At 36.7% G+C, this 20,970-nt stretch overlaps 1 protein-coding gene across 3 annotated transcripts; it reads right to left on the bottom strand.

Annotated features, from left to right (window-relative positions):
* Positions 1 to 16,716: 16,716 nt before the first annotated feature.
* LOC113319700 (probable protein phosphatase 2C 34) lies at positions 16,717 to 19,670 on the bottom strand. Of its 3 annotated transcripts, none has more exons than XM_026567941.1 (5): positions 18,996 to 19,670; positions 18,077 to 18,456; positions 17,626 to 17,743; positions 17,292 to 17,513; positions 16,717 to 17,173 (listed from the first exon to the last, which is right to left on the bottom strand). In XM_026567941.1, exons 3-5 carry the CDS (start codon positions 17,677 to 17,679, stop codon positions 17,021 to 17,023), a joined length of 429 nt encoding a protein of 142 aa, XP_026423726.1. In that variant the 5' UTR covers positions 17,680 to 17,743; positions 18,077 to 18,456; positions 18,996 to 19,670; the 3' UTR covers positions 16,717 to 17,020. The 3 variants fall into 3 exon arrangements, with proteins under 3 accessions (XP_026423726.1, XP_026423728.1, XP_026423727.1); XM_026567943.1 differs by having other exon boundaries at positions 18,077 to 18,446; XM_026567942.1 differs by lacking the exon at positions 18,996 to 19,670 and having other exon boundaries at positions 18,077 to 18,461.
* Positions 19,671 to 20,970: the final 1,300 nt, after the last annotated feature.

Here is a 20,970-nt window from a genome sequence, read left to right as displayed (position 1 = left end):
TGGTACACGCGCAGGGCATGGGTAGAAACATGTATTTTTCGCTCTTAACACATTAGTTCGCGAGTATACTCTAAAGTAATGCTAAACCTCAACGTGCGAAGATGTGTCCAGGATAAGACTGCCCGATATAACTTAGTACACACGCGCATGGGCATGGGTCGAAACATGTATTTTTCGCCCTTAACACATTAGTTCGCGAGTATACTCTAAAGTAATGCTAAACCTCAACGTGCGAAGATGTGTTCAGGATAAGACTGCCCGATATAACTTGGTATACGCGCATGGGCATGGGTCGAAAATGTATTTTTCTCCCTTACACACATTAGTTCGCGAGTATACTCTAAAGTAATGCTAAACCTCAACGTGCGAAGATGTATTCAGATAGACTGCCCGATATAACTTGGTACACGCGCATGGGCATGGGTAGAAACATGATTTTCGCTCTTAACCATTAGTTTCGCGAGTATACTCTAAAGTAATGCTAAACTCAACGTGCGAAGATGTGTCCAGGATAAGACTGCCCGATATAACTTGGTACAAGTGCATGGGCATGGGTCGAAACATGTATTTTTCGCCCCACCCGATCCACCCACATTGTTTCACAACATATCCATGAGAACATGGTAATACAGTGGAGCACCTCTTAGTTTTCCACAATGTGGGACTAAAGGTTCCATTTCATTCACTCAAAATGAGTGAGTATCCTTAGACCCTTAGGTCATGAGATCAAACCACACCAAGACCAAAAAATCATTTATTAAATAACTCGTTTTCTCTAACAGAAATCATGATACCGTCAGCTAAAAAAGAGAAACTTCGATGACGTTGCAAGGAAATTTTGGGGCTATTTTTTAGGGAAAAATTTCTTCAATCTTTCAGCATGATTGGAGGCGGAAAATCTCCTTCAATCCCTCCTGTAACCACAGATCATACAGTAACCTCTTCTAAATCAATTTCTGGTGTCAATTTCGCTCCTGGGTCGGAAGATTTTCCAAGATTGAAATCCTCTTCACTTCCGATTGAAAATGGTGGGTTTTCAATTTCTGAAACCTTTAGATATGAAAACAATTGGTCTTATGTCCTCAAGGCTCCGTCAAGTGTATCTCCATCAACAAAACTTGCTTTTCATGAACCAGAGAATCCATATGGAGAAACTATTCCCTTTTTCTCATTAGGTGAGCTTCAACCCCATTTTGAATCTTGTGAAAATTATGTTGTTGGGTATTTTGTTGGTAAGAATCCTTCCTTCCTAGTTGTGAAAGAAAATCTTAATAATCAATGGAATACAAAGGGAGAAGTCTCAATGACTATCCATGGAGAACAAGCTTTCTTATTTAAATTTTCTCATGAAGATGATAGAAAGATGGTTCTTGAGCTAGGTTCAGTCCACATTGGAAGCAAACTTTTTCTAATTCGCCCATGGACCCCTTTCATTGAGCAACAATTAGGATGCATCAAGTCTGTTCCAGTTCGGATGATACTTAGAGGTATTCCTCTTCACCTTTGGAATGCTACTGGGTTTTCTAAGATTGCAAGTTATGTGGGGATACTAATAATGAGAAATTCTCCTACTGCAATGAAGACTAGAATGGTTTATGCCAGAATTTGTGTTGAGATTGATACAAGGTGCTCATTTCCTGAAGTGATTCCATTCCAGATTGATAATGAAAAATTTAAGGTAAGGGATGAATATCCATGGAAGCCTACCTACTTCTCTCACTGTCAGAGTTTTGGTCATTCATTAGCTAAATGCAGCTCCAACCATTCATTCATTAAACTCGCCGTATTGAAGTTTAAATCGTCGATTCTGCATGGGGACTCGGTGCTGACTGTGTAAACACGTACACGTCATAGATTCTAGTGCTGGATGAAGCCACCACATCAATTAACAATGCAACAGATTCTATTCTGCAAAAGAACATAAGGGTTGAGTTCACATACTGCACTGTGATCACAGTGGCTCACGGAATTCCAACTGTGATGGACTGCACAATGGTGCTTGCCCTTAGTGATGGTAAGATTTATAATTCCTTTTAACCTGTAACTGTATTATTGACCAAACAGGAGCAATTTGTTAGCATTGCAAAGAATTCGTTCAGAATCTGGCGATCATTTCCATTACCCAGCACTCTTAACTCTCCCTGTGACACAACCATAACACCAATTTTTTTTAGACACAACGGACAAGCATCGAGCACCTGAAGCAACAACATCACCAACACTTGTTTATCAGCTTGGAACCTTCACCAGTACTAGACCTATAATCTGCAATGTCATCTCAAATCCCATCCAACAACCAATTCAATAATAAACAATACTAAATATCGAAAAACCTAACTCAACAGATAATCAAATTGGGATATTAAGTCAAAAAAAGCTGGACAAGCCAACGGAAAAACAGAACAGCAAACAAATCTCACCAAAGTGAGAATGAACAAAGCCCGAAACAAACAGGCAATGCCAGGAAGGAAAATCCAAGTTTGGTAGGTCACTTGCAGAGCAGTGACTACAACTTACTGCGAACCAAACAGTTGACTGAAACTTCAGATTGTCGACTGCATTCGTTGTAAGAACTGTACACAAGACTCTGCAAAACAGGTTTTTAAAGTCCTACCTACTTAGCATGTTGTCGGTTTCTTTTTTTTGTTATTCGATTCGCGATATAAATCCAACTTAATTAGCATCTCATACTTTAACTCGTCCCAATTTAGAGGTTTTATCATTTGTTGTTTTCATCTTTCTGATGTGTGGTTCCTTTTAACCCCTAGGTATTTGTTCTAACATTATTAATTATGTACTTGATTCTGTAAGCCCATACCTTAATTCAAGAAAAAAAAAGACTTAATAATTCTCTGCTACCTAATTATTCTTTAGTTAGATTCAAACTAATAAGTTACATCAAAAGAGAAAATATTTAATTTTACATATGATTTCGATTTTTGGTTTCTGATTAACGATAAAGATAATCCAGAAATATAAATTTTCTAAGGGTATATAGGTCAGGGCGTATACCTATTTTACAAAAAAAAATACGAATTTATTTTCCCAACTAGGGAGCGTTGTAAGAAGTGTATTATGTAATTCTAAAGTAAGGGTTGTATTCTGATTTCAATTTTGAAGTCGTTTCGGTTAGGCGTTTTACTTTGGGGTGTGTTTCTTGTTTGGTTATTCTTTTTTGATTTTGATGTTGTATAGATTTTGGTGATTTTGTTGAAGTGATATAGATTTTGGCGATTTAGGTTATTTTCAGTTTAATGTATAGATTTTGGTGACTTCAGTTTAATGTTAAAAGTCCTTTGAAAGTGAATGATTTGCATACAGAGTTGGGTTTATGGATTTGAGGTGGATTTTGAGTCATTTATTGTTGTTTTATGAGTTTATTCATCTGTTGTTATTGTAGTTATGGATTCTAAAGTATAATTGTGTTTTGGTGTAGGTTTTGTAGAGTAAAATTGCAGTTCTAAGGACTCGACGACTGGTTTGGAGTTCTATCCTTTGGGTGGAGACCCAAAAATACTTGCCGAATGTATGTAATTTTCAGCAACTTCTTGAGCAGCTCATACTTTTGAATTAACATCTCAATTTTTATTAGATACCTCACTGCATTTTAATTATATCTCATATATGCTCATGTGCTGAAACTTCACATGATATATATGATTTTTGAGCATTTCTTGATGCTTCTGAAACAAAATTTTTAAATTTTCATTGGGAGTGACATATTGCGGCGATTCAATTTTCTAGAAGCGAACAATAGTTTTTGTATCATATCATTTCCATTATCACAAGCATATACGAGGTCATTTTGTTCCAACGTATAGATTGATGCTTGAGCTTAAGTTGGTTTTGGAATGTACATGATTTTGTTGAGTATTTTGGAATTCTTTAAATGTTCCCATCTGTTTGTTTTATTAAAATTTGGTGTTGGCTTTCTGTTGGAAAAGCTTGGTTTGTTAAACTATATCTGAGACTATCATTTATGATGAGAAGATTCTACACATTGGTTCAGTAGATGATTGTAGAAATAGGTTAAGAGAGTAAGGCCTTTAAGACCTTATCTGGGTCGTCTAAGATACAAATCGTATGTTTTTTAGGTGTGGCTCGTACAACCAAAAGTTTCTACGAAAAATAGGTGTTTTTATAATGTGTTAAGCAGTTGAAGTTTATGCTTTCAGTGAGGTGACTCAAAGTATTATCTTATGTCTTGGATTGCTAAGGTCAGGCCTACTTGGTTGAGATAGTTTCTTTCATGCTAACATAAGTTAAATTTACTTGGGTGCCTTGTTCTTTAATTCCTGGTACATATAGTTCAATTGTTTTAAGCATGACATTTCTAGCTCTTTTGATTGGTTTGAGATATGTGGTATACATTATACATATATTTGCATATTCTCCACTAATTTATCTCTCTTTTATTAGACATGGTGAAAAAAAAGGATTTTTTCCTTCTACACCTTCAGAAATACCTATTCAAAGTAAGCAGTTGAAGGAAATCATCATTTCTTTACTCTCGGCATGCAAAGAACCATATCTCGATTCTGGTATTCATTTAATGAATCAGTTTCTGCTGATTAAAATCCTAACATACATCTACTGCAAACCATAATCAAACAATTTTTTCACTCGTAACCCATTTCTTCTCAGCAGCAACGGGTTTATTATCTTCAACAGATCCCATCGATTCAACTTCATACCCATATTTTTTCTTCAATCCTTTAACAGACCCAACCACTGCATCAGTTTACCACTGCATCAAATCCACGCTGAGCAGTAAATCTCTGCCTCCATCGATCTCTTCCTTCTCTGATCAATTCCATGTCTCGATTCGATCACCGACACCAGAAGCATCAACATCAAATCCTTTCTTCTCTGCTCAGTATCACACAAATCGAACCCAAATTTACTTAAAACTAAAGCAATTTGTAGAAACTGAAATTGGGACTCCGAAGCTTTCGCAACAGACACAAAACTTCATTCATAGTTAGATCTATAGTCACTAGTACAAACTGTCACATAGGCCACATTTTGAGATCAAAAGCCGAGCCACACCATAATACTTTTCCGTGGCTACATGCTGAAGTTGTTGTTGTAGCCACAACGATCACTTTCCTGTAGCCATATGGCACCATGTTGTCATTGTTTCAAGTCTAAACCTACCACATGTAGCCATAAACGAGTATGTGGCCATATTAAGCAATTATATTTGTGTCAGAATGTATAGGAAGTCATTAGACACACCAAATCAACCGAGACGAAAAGGGTATTTATTTAGCCACTTTGGTTTGCTTATGTGCCAGTAGTGGATGTTTGCGCATAAGAAAAAACTAAGCTACTAGATTTTTAGGCTCAAATTTTTTAGATATATACAATTCACTCTGAATGGAACTTTAGTACGAGTTGGTTATGCAAGCTCCAAATAAGCTACAAAAGTTTTCTAGTGAAAATGGTCTTCTTGCTCAATGAGTCTCGGTATATATAGAATATAAAGGTTACAAGAGAAAGTTTGAATTAAACAATGCAGAAAGAACTGAACTTGTAGCATGTCAAGTCAGGCTCTAAATTTCAAATCTAATATTGCTCATTTGCTCAGAAAATCCTTAAAGTTTTTTGAGACTAGCACAAGTTTTCCATACACATCACAAATTAACAAGTGATGTTCTAATATTCCTATTGGCATACTACTAGTAGTAATGCTGCCAATTTCACTATTCCTATTGGCATTAGTAATACTAAGAATATTACCATCCTTTATTGAACTAACGTAATAGTTAAGGAATTGTCACGAACAAACTCTGAAGTTTGCTTTACATAGAATCTGTTGTATCTTAGGAAACTTAGTAAACTAGGAAGTACTTGTTTTACAAGTTTAGAATTCTACAGTTGTTGCGTATATAAATAATATCTATCATGATTGTAATGTAACGAAATCATCAAGGGATAATATATTCAAAACCTATTCTTGTGTCTTCTATCTTCTCTTCCATCTTCTATAACCTAACCAATCCTAAAATTGAACTTGGTATCATCCTGGTTTTGATCTCTCATGTCTTCCGCGGCCTCTTCTGTTTCTACAGTATCAACTATTCTTACCTCATCTCATTCCATGATGGCTTCTTCTGTGTTTTCTCAACCTCATCATATTATCACCGTCAAACTTGATGAAACAAATTATTCTCTCTGGTGTGCTCAATTCTTACCCTATCTTCAAGGTTATGATCTTGATGGTTATGTTAATGGTGAAAAACCTTGTCCTGCAGCTACTCTTGAAGATGAAACTCCTAATCCAGCTTTTGGTCCATGGGTAAAACAAGATAAAATTCTTCTTGGTTGGATTCTCTCGTCTCTTACTCCTGATGTTCTTCGTCATATTCATCTTCTTACAACTTCACAAGTTGTTTGGTCGTCCCTTGAATCACTTTTTGCTTCCAAGTCTGATGCTCATATTCACCATCTTCAATGTGAACTCCGTTCTTTGAAAAAGGGATCTCTCTCTATGAGAGCTTACATTGATCGTGCTCATGATCTTGTTGATAACCTTGCTGCTGCTGATACTACTGTCACAAACTCTGAACTACGGCATTGCATACTTGTTGGGATGGATTCTTCTTATGGTGCTATAGTCACTTCTCTTACAACATATATGGGTACCATGAAACTTGAATATTTCATCACATATCTCCTTACCTTTGAGTTACGAATGGATCAACAGTCCAAGTCTCTCAACTCACAACCCGTTGTTGCTGCTTCATCACGATTTCCTTCGAATGTTGCTGGAATTTTACCGAAACTTAATTCTGGTAACTCATCATCTTCCCCTAATAGTGGTACTCGGCAAACAGTACCTTGTCAGTTGTGCGACAAACCTGGTCATATGGCTCATCTCTGTTGGAAGCATTTCGATCGAAACTTCCAAAATAAACCTCCTCGTCGAAACACACAGTCTCAACAATCCTCTGCACCCCGTGCTTATGTTGCTGAAACACACAGGTATTCCTCTTTCTCTCCATAGGTACCTGATAGTGGCGCTACTGAACATATCACGAATGACCTTGCCAGGTTACACCCCTTTTCAGAATACACAGGTCATGATCATATAAAAATGGGTAATGTATCTTCTATTCCCATATCTCATGTTGGTTCCTCCAACTTAGGCACTCTTGATCGTAAGTTACATCTCAACAATACTTTGTTTGCTCCTTAAATCTCTCATAATTTGCTATCAGTTTCTCGTCTTACTACTGATAATGATGTATTGTTTGAGTTTCATCCTGATTATTGTTTTGTGAAGGATCGATGTACGTGGAAGGTGCTTCTGCGCGGCCGCAGGGTTGGTGGTCTCTACGTTCTTGATGATTCAACAACTTCTGCGACAAGTCTTGTTGATGAACGTGCTAGTTTACAAAATTGGCACTCTAGATTAGGTCATCCCATGATGCGAACTGAGCGTCATGTTATTTTTAAGTTTTCTCTTCCTGTTTCTAGTAACAAATTCAACTTGTGTTCTTCTTGTCATGAACATCAAAGTCATAAGTTGCCATTTTCTTCTAGTAATACTATTTATTTGAATCCACTTGATTTGATTATCTCGGATGTCTGGGGTCCCTCTCATATAATTTCTAATGATGGTTATCAATATTACATCATCTTTATTGATGCACATTCTCGATTTACATGGTTGTTTCCTCTCAGTCAAAAATCAGATGTCTACTCTATAAATCTTGTTTTTCAAAAACATGTTGAGAATCTTTTTAATCGGAAAATTAAAAAATTTCAATCAGATAATGTTGCTGAATACCGTAAACTTACACCTCATCTTCAACAACATGGGATTTTTCATCGTTTCTCTTGTCCACACACTTTTGAACAAAATGGTTTAGTTGAACGTAGAGATCGTCACATTCGTGAAACCGGTCAAACCCTATTGTCTATGGCCTCAGTACCATCCCCTTATTAGTATGATGCATTTTTTACATCATGCTTTCTCATGAATATAGTACCCTCATCTGTCCTTGCTAAAACATCACCGTATGAGGTATTGTTTGGCTCTCTACCTGATTATACATCTCTTCGTATTTTTGGATTCCTTTGTTTTCCTCATCTTCGTCCTTATAAATCCCATTAGATGGATTCTTCATCATCCCCTTGTGTGTTTATTGGATATAGTCCACAACATAAAGGTTACAAGTGCCTTCACCTTCCAACAGGTCGCATATATATCAGCCGACATGTAGTCTTTGACGAGACCACCTTTCCTTTTGCGTCGCCAACAACACCATCTCCGGCGTCTACTGATCAGGTAATATCCTCACATGTGCATATCATCTCTTCTATTCCAATGCCTATTCGTTCCCCTGGCGCGCCTATATTTGAACAACATTTACCAACGAATAATATAAGTTTGGAATTATCTGAAGATCCCTCTATGTTGCAAGGAGAACCGATATCTAAAGCACATGATTCTCAGGACACTATTCAGCCAAATTCTGGTACAGTTTCTTCTGACTTACTTTCACCATCTTCTGGCCAAGGAACTACTTAGCGTCACAGTCCTCCCTCCCGACTGCCAGAATTCTAGTGCTCCTGTTATTCCATCACATCCCATGGTTACTCGAGCTAAAGATGGGATTTCTAGGACGAATACATCTAAATATGCTCTTATTTGTGGTTATCTTCTTGAACCGACATGTTTCTCTCAACCTCAAGCTGATCCTAACTGGCGTAAAACATCAGATGATGAATATAATGCTTTACTTAAAAATGGTACATGGATTTTAGTTCCTTATCATCCTTCCATGAATATTTTTGGTTGCAAATGGGTTTATCGAATTAAACGAAAAGCTGATGGTAAGATTGAACGATTCAAAGCTCGTCTTGTGGATAAAGGATACAATCAACAAGAAGGTGTTGATTATAGTGAAACATATAGTCCAATCGTCAAACCATGCACCATTCGCATTATTCTAACGATAGGCTTGTCATATAAATGGGATATTCATCAGTTGGATGTTCAGAATGCGTTTCTGCACGGAAATCTTGAGGAGGAAGGTTATATGAAACAACCACCGGGCTATACTGATCCTAATTTTCCAACACATGTCTGTAAACTTCAAAAATCTCTTTACGGACTTAAACAGGCTCCACGTGCATGGTATCACAGGCTTAGAACGTTTTTACTACAGCTTGGTTTCATTACTTCTAAGTGTGATTCTTCTTTATTTATTCGATGAGATGGTCAAGGAATTGTTTTCTTACTGGTTTATGTTGATGATATTATCCTCAATGGTTCGAATACTGCAAGTTTGGAATTTATTCGAACATCTCTGCACAAGGAGTTTGCTATTAAAGATCTTGGTCCTTTGTCTTATTTTCTTAAAATTGAGGCAACTCGCAACTCTTCAGGTATGTTTCTTACACGGAAAAGATATGCTCATGATCTACTTACTCGAGCTAAAATGGATGGTGTTAAACCAATCCAAACTCCGATTAGTACTACTGGAGACATGTCATCTGATCGTAGTACGTTGTTAAAAGACATGTCATCTCAAGCATACTTTTACGTATGGAATTCTTTTCAAGCCGGCAAATACGTACTTTACAACTATCGTTCACAGCCTATACTGACTCTGATTGGGCGGGTTCTTTAGATGATCGTCGTTCCACCAGTGGCTATTGTATTTATTTGGGTGGTAATATTGTTTCTTGGAGTGCTCGCAAACAAAAAAAGGTATCTCGTTCTAGCACTGAAGCTGAGTACCGGGGTCTTGCTATTGCTACTGCAGAAATTATGTGGATTCGATCTCTCCTTTCAGAACTTTAAATTTCTACTACCTCTCCACCTGTTTTATGGTGTGACAATCTCGGTGTAACCTACCTTACCTTTAATCCAGTTTTTCATTCTCGGACTAAGCATATAGAAATTGATTATCATTTTGTTCGTGATCAAATTTCTTCTAAATAACTTGATGTTCGGTTCATTTCTTCTAAAGATTAAATAGCAGATATCTTTACAAAACCACTTCCTAAAGATCGTTTTTCTTCATTGTGATCCAAGCTCACAGTTCATGATGACCCGTTACGCTTGTGGGAGGCTATTGAGCTAACGTAATAGTTACAGAATTGTCACGAACAAACTCCGAAGTTTGCTTTACATAGAATCTGTTGTATCTTAGGAAACTTAGTAAACTAGGAAATACTTGCTTTACAAGTTTAGAATTCTACAATTGTTGTGTATATAAAGAATAGCTGTCATGATTGTAATGTAACGAAATCATCAAGGAATAATATATTCAAAACCTATTCTCCTGTCTTCTATCTTCTCTTCCATCTTCTATAACCTAACCAATTCTACTTCCTTGCCCGGAAGTTATAATATTAATCCTTATGCTATAAATCTTGGTGGTGGTATGTATTGTGATCATCAGAATGTTAGTGGTGTAATCAGCGAAAGAATCTTTTTCAGCAGAATCCTGCTTGTGACTTTAACAACCTAGCTCACAGCAACAACCTAAGAAGGCCTAAAGACTAAACCTGTACTTAGTGGGAATTTTTCCGATGGTCTCCAAACACTTTGCCAATCTTGACTAAAGCATTTATCTGTTGGTAAGATTGGCTCTCCGGCAATATGACAACAAGCCAGAAAATGAATCTACTAAGATTTTAACCAAATTATTAAAAGTCTTCCTCAGAGAAAATACATCTCCTACTTCCTCCATGGTTAACAAACATAAATACTCCATGTAATAAATCATTCCTTGCTCCAAAGATGAACATGAACTTTTCCATATTTCTTATAGCTAGAACACACGTGTCACTAAACATATCTTCACATGCTCATATGAAACCAAATAACAAAACAAGCATATTTTGATTACAATATAATAAACACCATAATGCTTACTTAGTCTTGAGAGGAAAAATCGTAAGTGTTCCTATCCTACAAAACCAATACTCCATCACGAGCCCATCACTAACTTACTCATTAGTCATTACTTAAAATGCAGAGTTAAAGGAAGGGAATGCAAAAGTGGAGCTCCAAATTGCTTAGCTTCTGAATCGCTTCTAAACCTTTCTTGATGAGATCTTATTTCACAAGGAGAAATTTCTTACTTTCCGGAAATTTGATCAAATTCAAGTTGATCAACGTTACATGAACTGCAACAGCTGGAGCTAACCTAATAACGAAACAAAACGAAATTCTAGTTTTGAGATTCTGGTATTCACTGAATTAACATTGGAACATAAAGAAATTGAAAAACTATGAGATCTGACTGAAATTCAAAATTGCTTTTTACGGTAACCAAACAAAAATTTATCCAAGCCTGCAAGTGGTTGGACTATACCAAGCTAACCAGACATCCAAAGAGAAGACAGCTAAAGAGATTAGTCTAGCATACCATAAAACGAACTGCAAACAATTCAAAGCGTGACTATAACCAGAAGGTTAAACACATCAAACACAAAAAATAAGCAGTCTGTTATCTGACAAAAACCTTGATCCATAAAACACAAATGATACCTCAGGCAGTTCAAAGGGTTTGTATGAAAGAGGACGTAGTTTCATACATCCATCCCCATCTACATTCAGGCCAATGAACAAGTGTCAGGTAATCAACTTAGATCTACAGTCAAGCTTAACACTATTCTAAATGACGAAATGTAGATGGGGATGGGAAGGAACACGGAAACTTGCATATCATTAGACAATGAGTCGAGTTTTCGAAAATCAAGCATGAGATAAAATGGGGAGCTTAAACAACAGCTATATTCACAGATTGAGAACAACTAAGACGACACTCTCACCCACAAGAGCAGATATCTCAACAAAAAGATGTAATAGTGTTGGAATTACCTAATTTGTAATGTCTAAATTAAGTCCAAGTGAAGTTAGTGGAATAATCTAGAGTTAGCTACAGTATGGCAGTCTTGTAATGTGAACAAAAGATAGTCTTGCTTCACCATCTATCATAGTAGGAGCTCTATATGAGCAATTCTAATTCTATGCTCATATATCTCCACAGTACCATGAAATACCAAAAAATCAACAAATAGGCTATTGCAATTCAAAGAAAAGATATGGAATATTCACATTTCCAAGCTCCAGTCTGAGTGCTCTATACATTCTTGCCCATAAATCACTAAGAAACCAGCCTAGCAAAAATACAGAAAGTAGACACATATGGAGTACAGTAGTTATAAGTCTTCTTTCTGTGCATGCTCAACACAAGTTTCTGAGTTAAGTGAGATCTTCACAAAAACAGAACTACTGACAGAGCCAGCCTCTAACTCTTTTTTCTTTTCTTTTTTTGAAATAAAAAGGTTAGAATTTTATTGTAAAAAGAAAAAAGAATCGAGTGATATGGGGCACCTAAGCGCATACAAGAGGGAAGCAACAACAAGCCAAAAACGAGGGGAGGCAACAACAGTTGCAATCCAACCAAAGAAAAACACAAAAACAAGGTTAAAAACCCAATTATACAGAGCTAGCAGCAACTAAAAGAGGAGCCATCTACTTGTTTTTCTTTGCAGGCGTTTTATTCCCTCTGCCTAGATCCTCATTGCCCGAGACACCTGGCCAAAAGATTTTTGCTTGTTCCTTTTCAGTCTTAGAAACACCCATACTATTATAATCTTCTACGATGCCGTGTATAATGTGCTTGTAAGATTCAACTTCTAACTCCTTGACCTTGAGAATTCTACTAGTATCATGCTCTGGGTGACACAAACTCGAAAATCACACACTAAATCTTGAAATGATGACATTAAACGAAACAAACATTTCCTAGAAGGCTAAGAGCATAAGACCACTAGGACCGCTCTCAGTTTGCCACGATATTTTCTGCATATACATCTCAGATTCTGTTTCTTATTTTCTTATAAAAGGAAATAAGTTTCGTAAAGTAAATCATAACATCTGCAATAAACATAGCCAGGGCAAGTCATACATGATATAATATCACCACAAATTGTCAATTCATTAGATTCAGAAAAGAATCAAAAGATCCCTTGTTATCTAATCTAAAAAATTTTAAAATTTCAATGAAGATGATAATGATTCCTCACCTAGAGATCTCTTACTCCATTCTACAGGTTCTTCAGTTTATCACTGTTTCTGTCTCCTCGCTTGAACTTACTCTTTCACGGATTCCATTGTTTTTGCATCTTTTTCTCCTAATACTTTTAGCGAAACCAAAGTATTCCTATATGGGATTGAATCAGAAATACACTTTCCAAAAATCACATCCATTTTGGCAGATGGTGCTTTTGGATCGTAACCATAAACTTTGTGATACTCATAGTATAGAAGCCTACCACTCTTTGTATACCCAAATGGCCATGAGCTCCGGTGCATGTCGAAACAAAACTCTTTACTCCATCTCAAGTCATCATAATTATCTTTATTCTTCTTCAATAACCATATTTCCCTTTCACCAAAATATTAATTGCGACTATAAGAAGCACTCAGAAAATCGCCTAAAACCCCTAGTGAAATAGGACAATATTCTTGAAACTCGGAAGCTGGTGATGGAAGTTTGTTAAACTTTTCATCAGTCAAATGGAACGCAAGAATGCTTCCTTCATCTACCCAATGAATAGCTCCATTTGCAAACACACCCGCAGATTTATTAGAAATTTTCCTATTCATGCCCATCGTTCCTACATTTCTCCATCCAGTGCTACTTCCAAGGGTGTATACCTGGATACTTCTAACATTTGAGCCTTCCCCTATCCTAACAACCTTGTACCCACTGGCGGAAAAAACGTAACCAAATCCAGTCCACCAGTATTCTTCTTTAAATACTGGAAGCATAATATATTCTCTGGTGATTGGATTAAATATATAAGTAGGCCCGTGAATATCACTAATCCATGAGTCAAGGCAAATTAATCCATTACATCAACCAGCAAAAGAATATTCATATCTACACTCGTAAAATGGAAGGTTTATGTTGATTCTTGCTTTTATATTAAAGGGTGTCTTCTCATCATACTCAGCATAATAAAATTCTTCAATGATTTGATTAACATACATATTATTAGAATAACGAGTTTAGAAAACAAAACTGAACTTACCAGAATGATCATCAATAGAAAGAAGATGATTCAAGTGCAACCGAAAGAATGATGCAAGATAAATAAGATCTCTCCAAGATTTGCGGGAGATTGTTTAACCTTCTCATACTGAAATTCGTTGTTTAAAGAGAGTGAAAATCGAATCACGATTTTTATTTTTATTTTCTAGGGTTTTTACGAAGAAAAATAGGGTATGATTTTGGAGTGACAGATAATTTTGGGCAATGATATTTGTGTGTATATATATATAGGGCAGCTGAAAGTGGATCGAGCTGCAAGCCCGCTAGGAGTATTATCACTGGTCTCAGTACTGGTCGCCTTTCCATTATTTTTACCTGGGTAATGTCTGTCATTGTCTGTGTTGTATGTTGGCTATAATTTGAGCTCTGAACCTGTGTAATCCCAGGCAAAATACAAGACTAGCATTTGAATTTCTTAGTTGTTCTTTAAAAAGTTGTTAGCTACCCCGGCGCTGGGTTGCCAAGGTAGAAAGCTGAAATGCTGAAATGGGACTGAAGTTTTTGCAACCAAGATAAGGTCACGGTATATATCAAATTACAACAAATGTACAATATTGGAGAAAACTACAAAAAGAATTTTGTTTGACAATTTGGCTAATTAGACTCGTTGGCCATAGGCCCGTGGTTTTTGCAACAGACACAAAACTGGCAAGCCTACAGATCATGAAATTGGATTACAGGAAAATCTGTAAACAAAAAGCTACAAAATCTGGAGACATAAACACAGTAGTCTCATTCAATTGGATTAATCAATGTTGTTAATCAATGTTAAAATGCACAGCACCCACAAAGGTTAGCAGAAGGAACACATAAAGAACTAACTCTGCGTGCAAAATTTAGGATGCACAAAAGATGGTAACAACTAGGACAAATCGTGAATTGACAAAGTTCAGTTGGCCCAATAACTACTAACCCACAACAATTTTAACTAAATTCAGGAAAATAAATTTATAAAATTCGCAAATGGCAATTGAATGAAGTGTAATGTTAACTATTCACAAAATTCTCCTACTGATCACATCTACAATGTGCAGCGAGAAAGGAAAATGAAATCAGACAAATGCAAGATAAGGAGTCACTGGCTCACCAATAAATAATGCTCAACAAATTTTCCCTATTATCAAATAGCATAACAAATAATTGCAGTCTATGTCTGCCCTGTCATCACTTAAGCAATCAACCCACTGTTTAAGTGCAATTTCTATTTACCCCAATTGATAGCTTATACAAGAACCAGGAGAATAAGTTCAATTGAATAGTGTGTCATGAGATATATCATCAAACCCAGAGAAGTAAACCATTTAAAAAGTGTTAGTAGATCAGAATGAAAGTTTCTTACTGAACACTAGCAAAACGTGCAATTAGAAAGCAAGATAGACCAACTCCAAAAATAAAATCAGACGCGAGATAGAAAAGGGTACTAATAAATTTCAAAAAGTAAGCAACCGACGCCTAACATATCACCGACTCAAAGGTGAATAATGTTCAAGAAAGCTACCCTGTTACCAAATAGAAAACAAGATAAATATTGTAAATCATAATGACAGGGACTGTACCTAGTATCATAAAACTGCACCATTCTATGGTGGCACACAGCAGATAGACCCCAAAATCTTAAGTGCATTTCTGTTCTCCCTACTTGATAGTTTATTTAAGACCCATGTAAGGGGAGTTCAATCAAATAGTTTGGCGTGAGGAATCTCATGAAACCTCAAAACAGTAAATGAGTAAATCATTTGGACAAAAGGGAAATTTTACTTACCAATATCAGGTTGCACAATGTGGGTGAACTCATCCAACCAAAAAAAGGATGCCTAAATCCTAACTCTAGCAGCATATCTCTGTCTACAGATGTTCGCAGAACGAGAGGTTCATTACTTGAATTGCGGGAAAACAGATCTAAGACCTAGTAGCTAAACTTAACCGTATTATTCGGTTGATAAACTCGTATATTAATTTGGAATTTCCATCTAACCACATGATATCACAATGTAGCCACATTACATAACTAGCTACTAAACTCAAACTGTGAAGTCCTTGTGTACATTAACTTCTATCATGGTGTAATGGAGACATCTAACAGGGAATACAGACAGAGAAAGTGGGTGGATAGTAGATCGTTAACAACCTTACCAAAACTTAATATAGCACCATATAAACATCCACATGACCTAGGGTCAACTAACGCTGAAACTAATAGCAGACAGCTAGAAAGATTAGTCTAAAAACCCGTAAAACAAACTGCAAACAATCCAAAAACTGACTATAACCAGAAGGTTAAACACATCAAAAAACACAAATAAGCAGGCTGTTATCTGACTGAAACCTTGATCGATAAAACACAAATGCTACCTCCGGCAGGTCACAGGATTTGTATCAAAGAGAATAAAGTTTCATACTTCCATCCACATCTACATTTCAAGCCAATGAACATATGGCTAAATGGCTTCGGACGCAATCTCATGCTTCGGCCGTGAAGTGCATAGTCGATATAATATCAGCCAATTGAGCAAATCAATAAAATAATGAACAAGGAAACTTGTATTTGTACATCATTAGATAAAAGGGCTTTTTTACAAAAATAGGCCTGTTTTTTTGGTGCTTTTCAAATGTATGCCATTTTTTTTATTTATTGCTAAACTAGGCAAGTTTTGACCAAAAGTGATGGATGGAAAGTCAGCTGCAGTTATCTTCCAGCTGTCCATATCTTCTTAGCTAAACAGACGTGTTAGTCCTTCAAATATATTGAACATTCAGTGCTTGCTGAACTCATTGAATTGCCTGAGCATACATCATCAGTAAAGAAGCAACGCTGCACCGGTCGGAATGAATGCAACAGACATTACAGAAAAGTCCGAAGAATGGGAATGGCATTGAGACTGAAGGCCCTTTTTTCCTTCTGAATAATGACATAGAATGGTAACATGGCCCTAACCCAGACAATTTCCTAACCTAAAGCTTCCTCGTATTTTACGTTTCCATGCGCGTGCGGCACATTCGACTATTCTTTTAGCTGCTTTACGTTTATCCGGTGTTGAAGATACAATTTGAACTGCTTCTTGATTTGAGATAACATCCCATACCTGACTCGATAAGATCAGAGTTTAGTGTTTACATTAGAAAACTGCGAATATTTGCACCATTTTTCATGTGAAATTAGGAACACGAGGGAAATGAAATTAGAATGATTTTTATACATACCCCATCGGTGGCAAGGATAATGAACTGGTCTTTACTGGTTATACTCCTTTGTGTGACTTCAGGAACTGAAATAACACCAAAGTCTTTGACGCAGAAATCTCTCAAGGCTCTTGACATTGCTAATCCAGGTTTTTCCTCAGCTGGTAACCATACTCTATGCACACCTGGTTCATCGTCTAAGCAAAACACCCTTCCGTTGCAATGCATTATCCGTTCTGCCTCCTTTGAGAAAAAAAGAAGAAGAGAATTTAGATATCAAGACGGAAGAAATTGAATGACTTAAACTTGGACTAGAGTATGAGGTGAAACTACAGATACTTAGAGAGAGACTCACGTGGTAAGTTTGGCTTGAAGTCCATTGTAAGTTGAACTGGAACCAACGTTCCATCGTTAGAAGCCGTTGCTAACACCGCACGAGAATCTCCAACATTCGATATGAAGATGTTGTCTCCCTAAAAACATCAATCAGGAGAAGCTCACTTTATCAGGTGGAATAAATGTAACATCATCCAATGGAGGAGGTGATGTTGTGAAATCATATCATGTTTAGTGCTCAGAGAACCTAATGGAAAGGAAAGAGTGGGATTAATAAAAGAAGATGGGCACATAAAATGATGTTGCTGCTAGCTAGTTACTATTAGCGTTTGAATTTACTTGGTTCATTATATAGTATTGATGGTTGATTTGGAGTTCATTTACGATTAAGAGTTTTGGGTTTGTATGAAATTTGTATTCTTTTCAGGGAAGGAGATGAAATATGGATCGAAAGAACACAACAAACTCACCTGTACTCTTGACTTCATGCATTCTCATCATGTCAAACCCAATTCATTAACACCCATAATTTACTCGTTGCAGAACCAAACAAACAGAATTGCTAACCATTGGACCTCCATCTTCAACTGCAATTGCATCACTTGCCCAGATTCAGCAGCACCAGCTCTTCATCGTTATGTTCAACTTAAGATAAACTTCCCAGCTCTTCAAACATCCATCCCCTTGAACCATCTCTACAATCTGACAGCAAAACTCCAGACTTAGACTCACCATTGCATTCTACAAAATCACCATCAGTTTGCGTCTCATACACAATCCAGTCTATTGCTCTGCCAACTTCTTCTTGCTATAGTTGCACCACCATTCCATTCATTTCACCTGCAATATTCTGGCAACAACACACAACACAACTTGAGCCATTCCCCATAACCATTAATATTATCTCATTCATATCTCAACCCACTTGTCCTAACATTCATTCTCAGTTCATAACATGTGTAACAAAATATAGAAGCCTCAACGAAAATGAATGATAAATATTGAAGAATTTCGGGAAGAAAGAAATTTGATTCAGACGATGGCGTTACAATCACCCAACCAGAAACACCAAACAGCGGGCATTACATATAATGCTGGTTCCAAAAATCATTTCTCATGAGTTGGTTTACCAGAACAAATCATCCATAAGAAATGACAGTGATCCGCAAAACCATATTTGCATTAAGATGCATATAAGATACACTCCCAACTCTATCGCAGTCTACTCATTGCAGGACCTACCATGGATTCAATTTCAGAAATCTTAACAACAAGAAAACAAACTGTAACTAAAGAAAGGCATAAAGAAGATGAAACAACCATGTGGAAGAAAAAGTTGAATCACATTGAAGATAACAACAGAGATTAAGAAAGTTCAACAGAACTCACCACAATGCAAATATCGCGTTTCAGTCCATTCAGAACATCCTCACCATTTTCATCTCTTGTAGTACAACACTTCAAACCTAGCCAATGCATCATCAAAAACAACTAACAACAGCAATACTGTCGATACTTATGTAGCTTCGTAACCCCTCTTCCATCAGTTCATCTTCTCCCTGTAATTTGATTAAGCCTTTCTACAAACAACCTGTGTGCAGTTTACTGGTGCTTCACAGATGAACTCCATCTTGATTTACTAGTTCCTCATCTAAATTCAGATACCCCATAACAATTCATCTCCTTCTTAACTTCTCAACCATTCTCTGATTCCAGTCCCATCAAACCTCTGAATTTCATTCTTAATTTTTAAAATCAGAACGTCAACTTAGACCCTAACATCCATAACCATCAGGAATTCGTCTCCATTTCCTTGTTGTAAATCATATCTGATGAGAACCCGTGTATTCTAATTCATTCAAGACACTAGTACTTCCATTGAATCTCTTCTGTTTATTACCATGAATCAATAAAAATAGAAATTGCTCTTTCTTTAGATGATTTCTCTTCATCGAAATAACTTCATTAGACACTGATATTTAACAACAACAAAGAATCTTCAATCTTCTCCTAACTCTTCATATCCTATCAAAATCAAGAAAAAACCCTGACTATCATCTCCCTCTCTCCCTGAGTTCTCTCGGTTCAATTCGATTCCAATTTTGGTAGCAGTTACTTCAGCCGAACACTCTCAGTAAATCAGTGACGCACGTACAAAAAGGTTATTTCAGTAATCTTACCACATCCATGAGATATCACTACAGGAAAAACTGGATTAAGCAACCTGGCAGTTTTGGTTGGAAAATCCCATATTGAATCGCTCTAACCCTTAGAGCGACTTAATTTGGCTCTCGCTCTTAAGTTGCAAAAGGTGGGATCTCTATAGTTCTAGAGCATCTAGGCAATTGCTTTAATAATCAACCAACTATCATGTAGCGTCTCCTTTGTTCATTGATTCATAGCTAGACCGACTCACCTACAGCAAGCAAAATAATCATCGCTACATAGCTAGACCGACTCGCCTAGAGCAAGCAAAATAATCATCGCTTCATAGATAGACCGACCTGCTTAGAACAAGAAAAATAACCATCGCTTTAGAGTTAGACCAACCATACTTGATCAAGTGAAACGCCGATCGCTTCATAGATAGACCAACCAAAATTAGAGAGTGAAATATTATCGCTTTTTAGCTAGACCAAGTACCCTTTGAGCAATTAAAATAAATTCTAATTGCTTCATAGCTAGACCAAGCAACCCAAGAGCATTTAAAATACCTATACATGGCCTGAAGTTGGTTGCTTAAACCAAATTTTTGTACTCCTGGTTTAGAAATCCGAAAACTTTAAAAATTAATACTGAAGGTAATTACTAATTAAGATTTCATAATTATAATTATCCACTTCCAATTAATTAAAACCATTCCTTAATCACACGTGGTATCAGTATCCCCACCCAAGCAAATTAACTTGTTACAAAAAAACAAAAACCATCGAGTTAACCAAATTGTTTGCAAACCATCCCCGAAAAGAACAAGAACCATACAGGTCCACACAAAAAAGTAACAAAAGGAGCCAGTGAAGGCAATGGACCTGTATGTTCACCAAAATAAAACTGCACATTCAACATTCATCATATTCATCCTCCCCTGACAATTCATTCTCCTAATTATCATTAGCACATCCATCTGCCTGCAAATCATCATCGTCCCCAACATAATTGTTCTCATCTTCTTGCAAATCATCATCGTCCCTAGCATAGCCATTTTCATCTTCTTGCACATCATCCCAAGTAAATCGATCATCAACTTCATGTTCACCTTCATCTTGGGACTCATCTTCTGAATCATCTGGCACAGGTTGACAACCAAGCGTCTGCAAAACATCATTCAAGTACTCTCTGAGATTACGCTCCCTCTTTTGAATCT

This window comes from Papaver somniferum, chromosome 10 (genome assembly GCF_003573695.1).
Source record: "Papaver somniferum cultivar HN1 chromosome 10, ASM357369v1, whole genome shotgun sequence".
NCBI classification, from domain to species: Eukaryota; Viridiplantae; Streptophyta; class Magnoliopsida; order Ranunculales; family Papaveraceae; genus Papaver; species Papaver somniferum.
The sequence above is the reverse complement of the archived record's forward strand: the minus strand, read 5'-3'. Positions and strand labels throughout refer to the sequence as shown.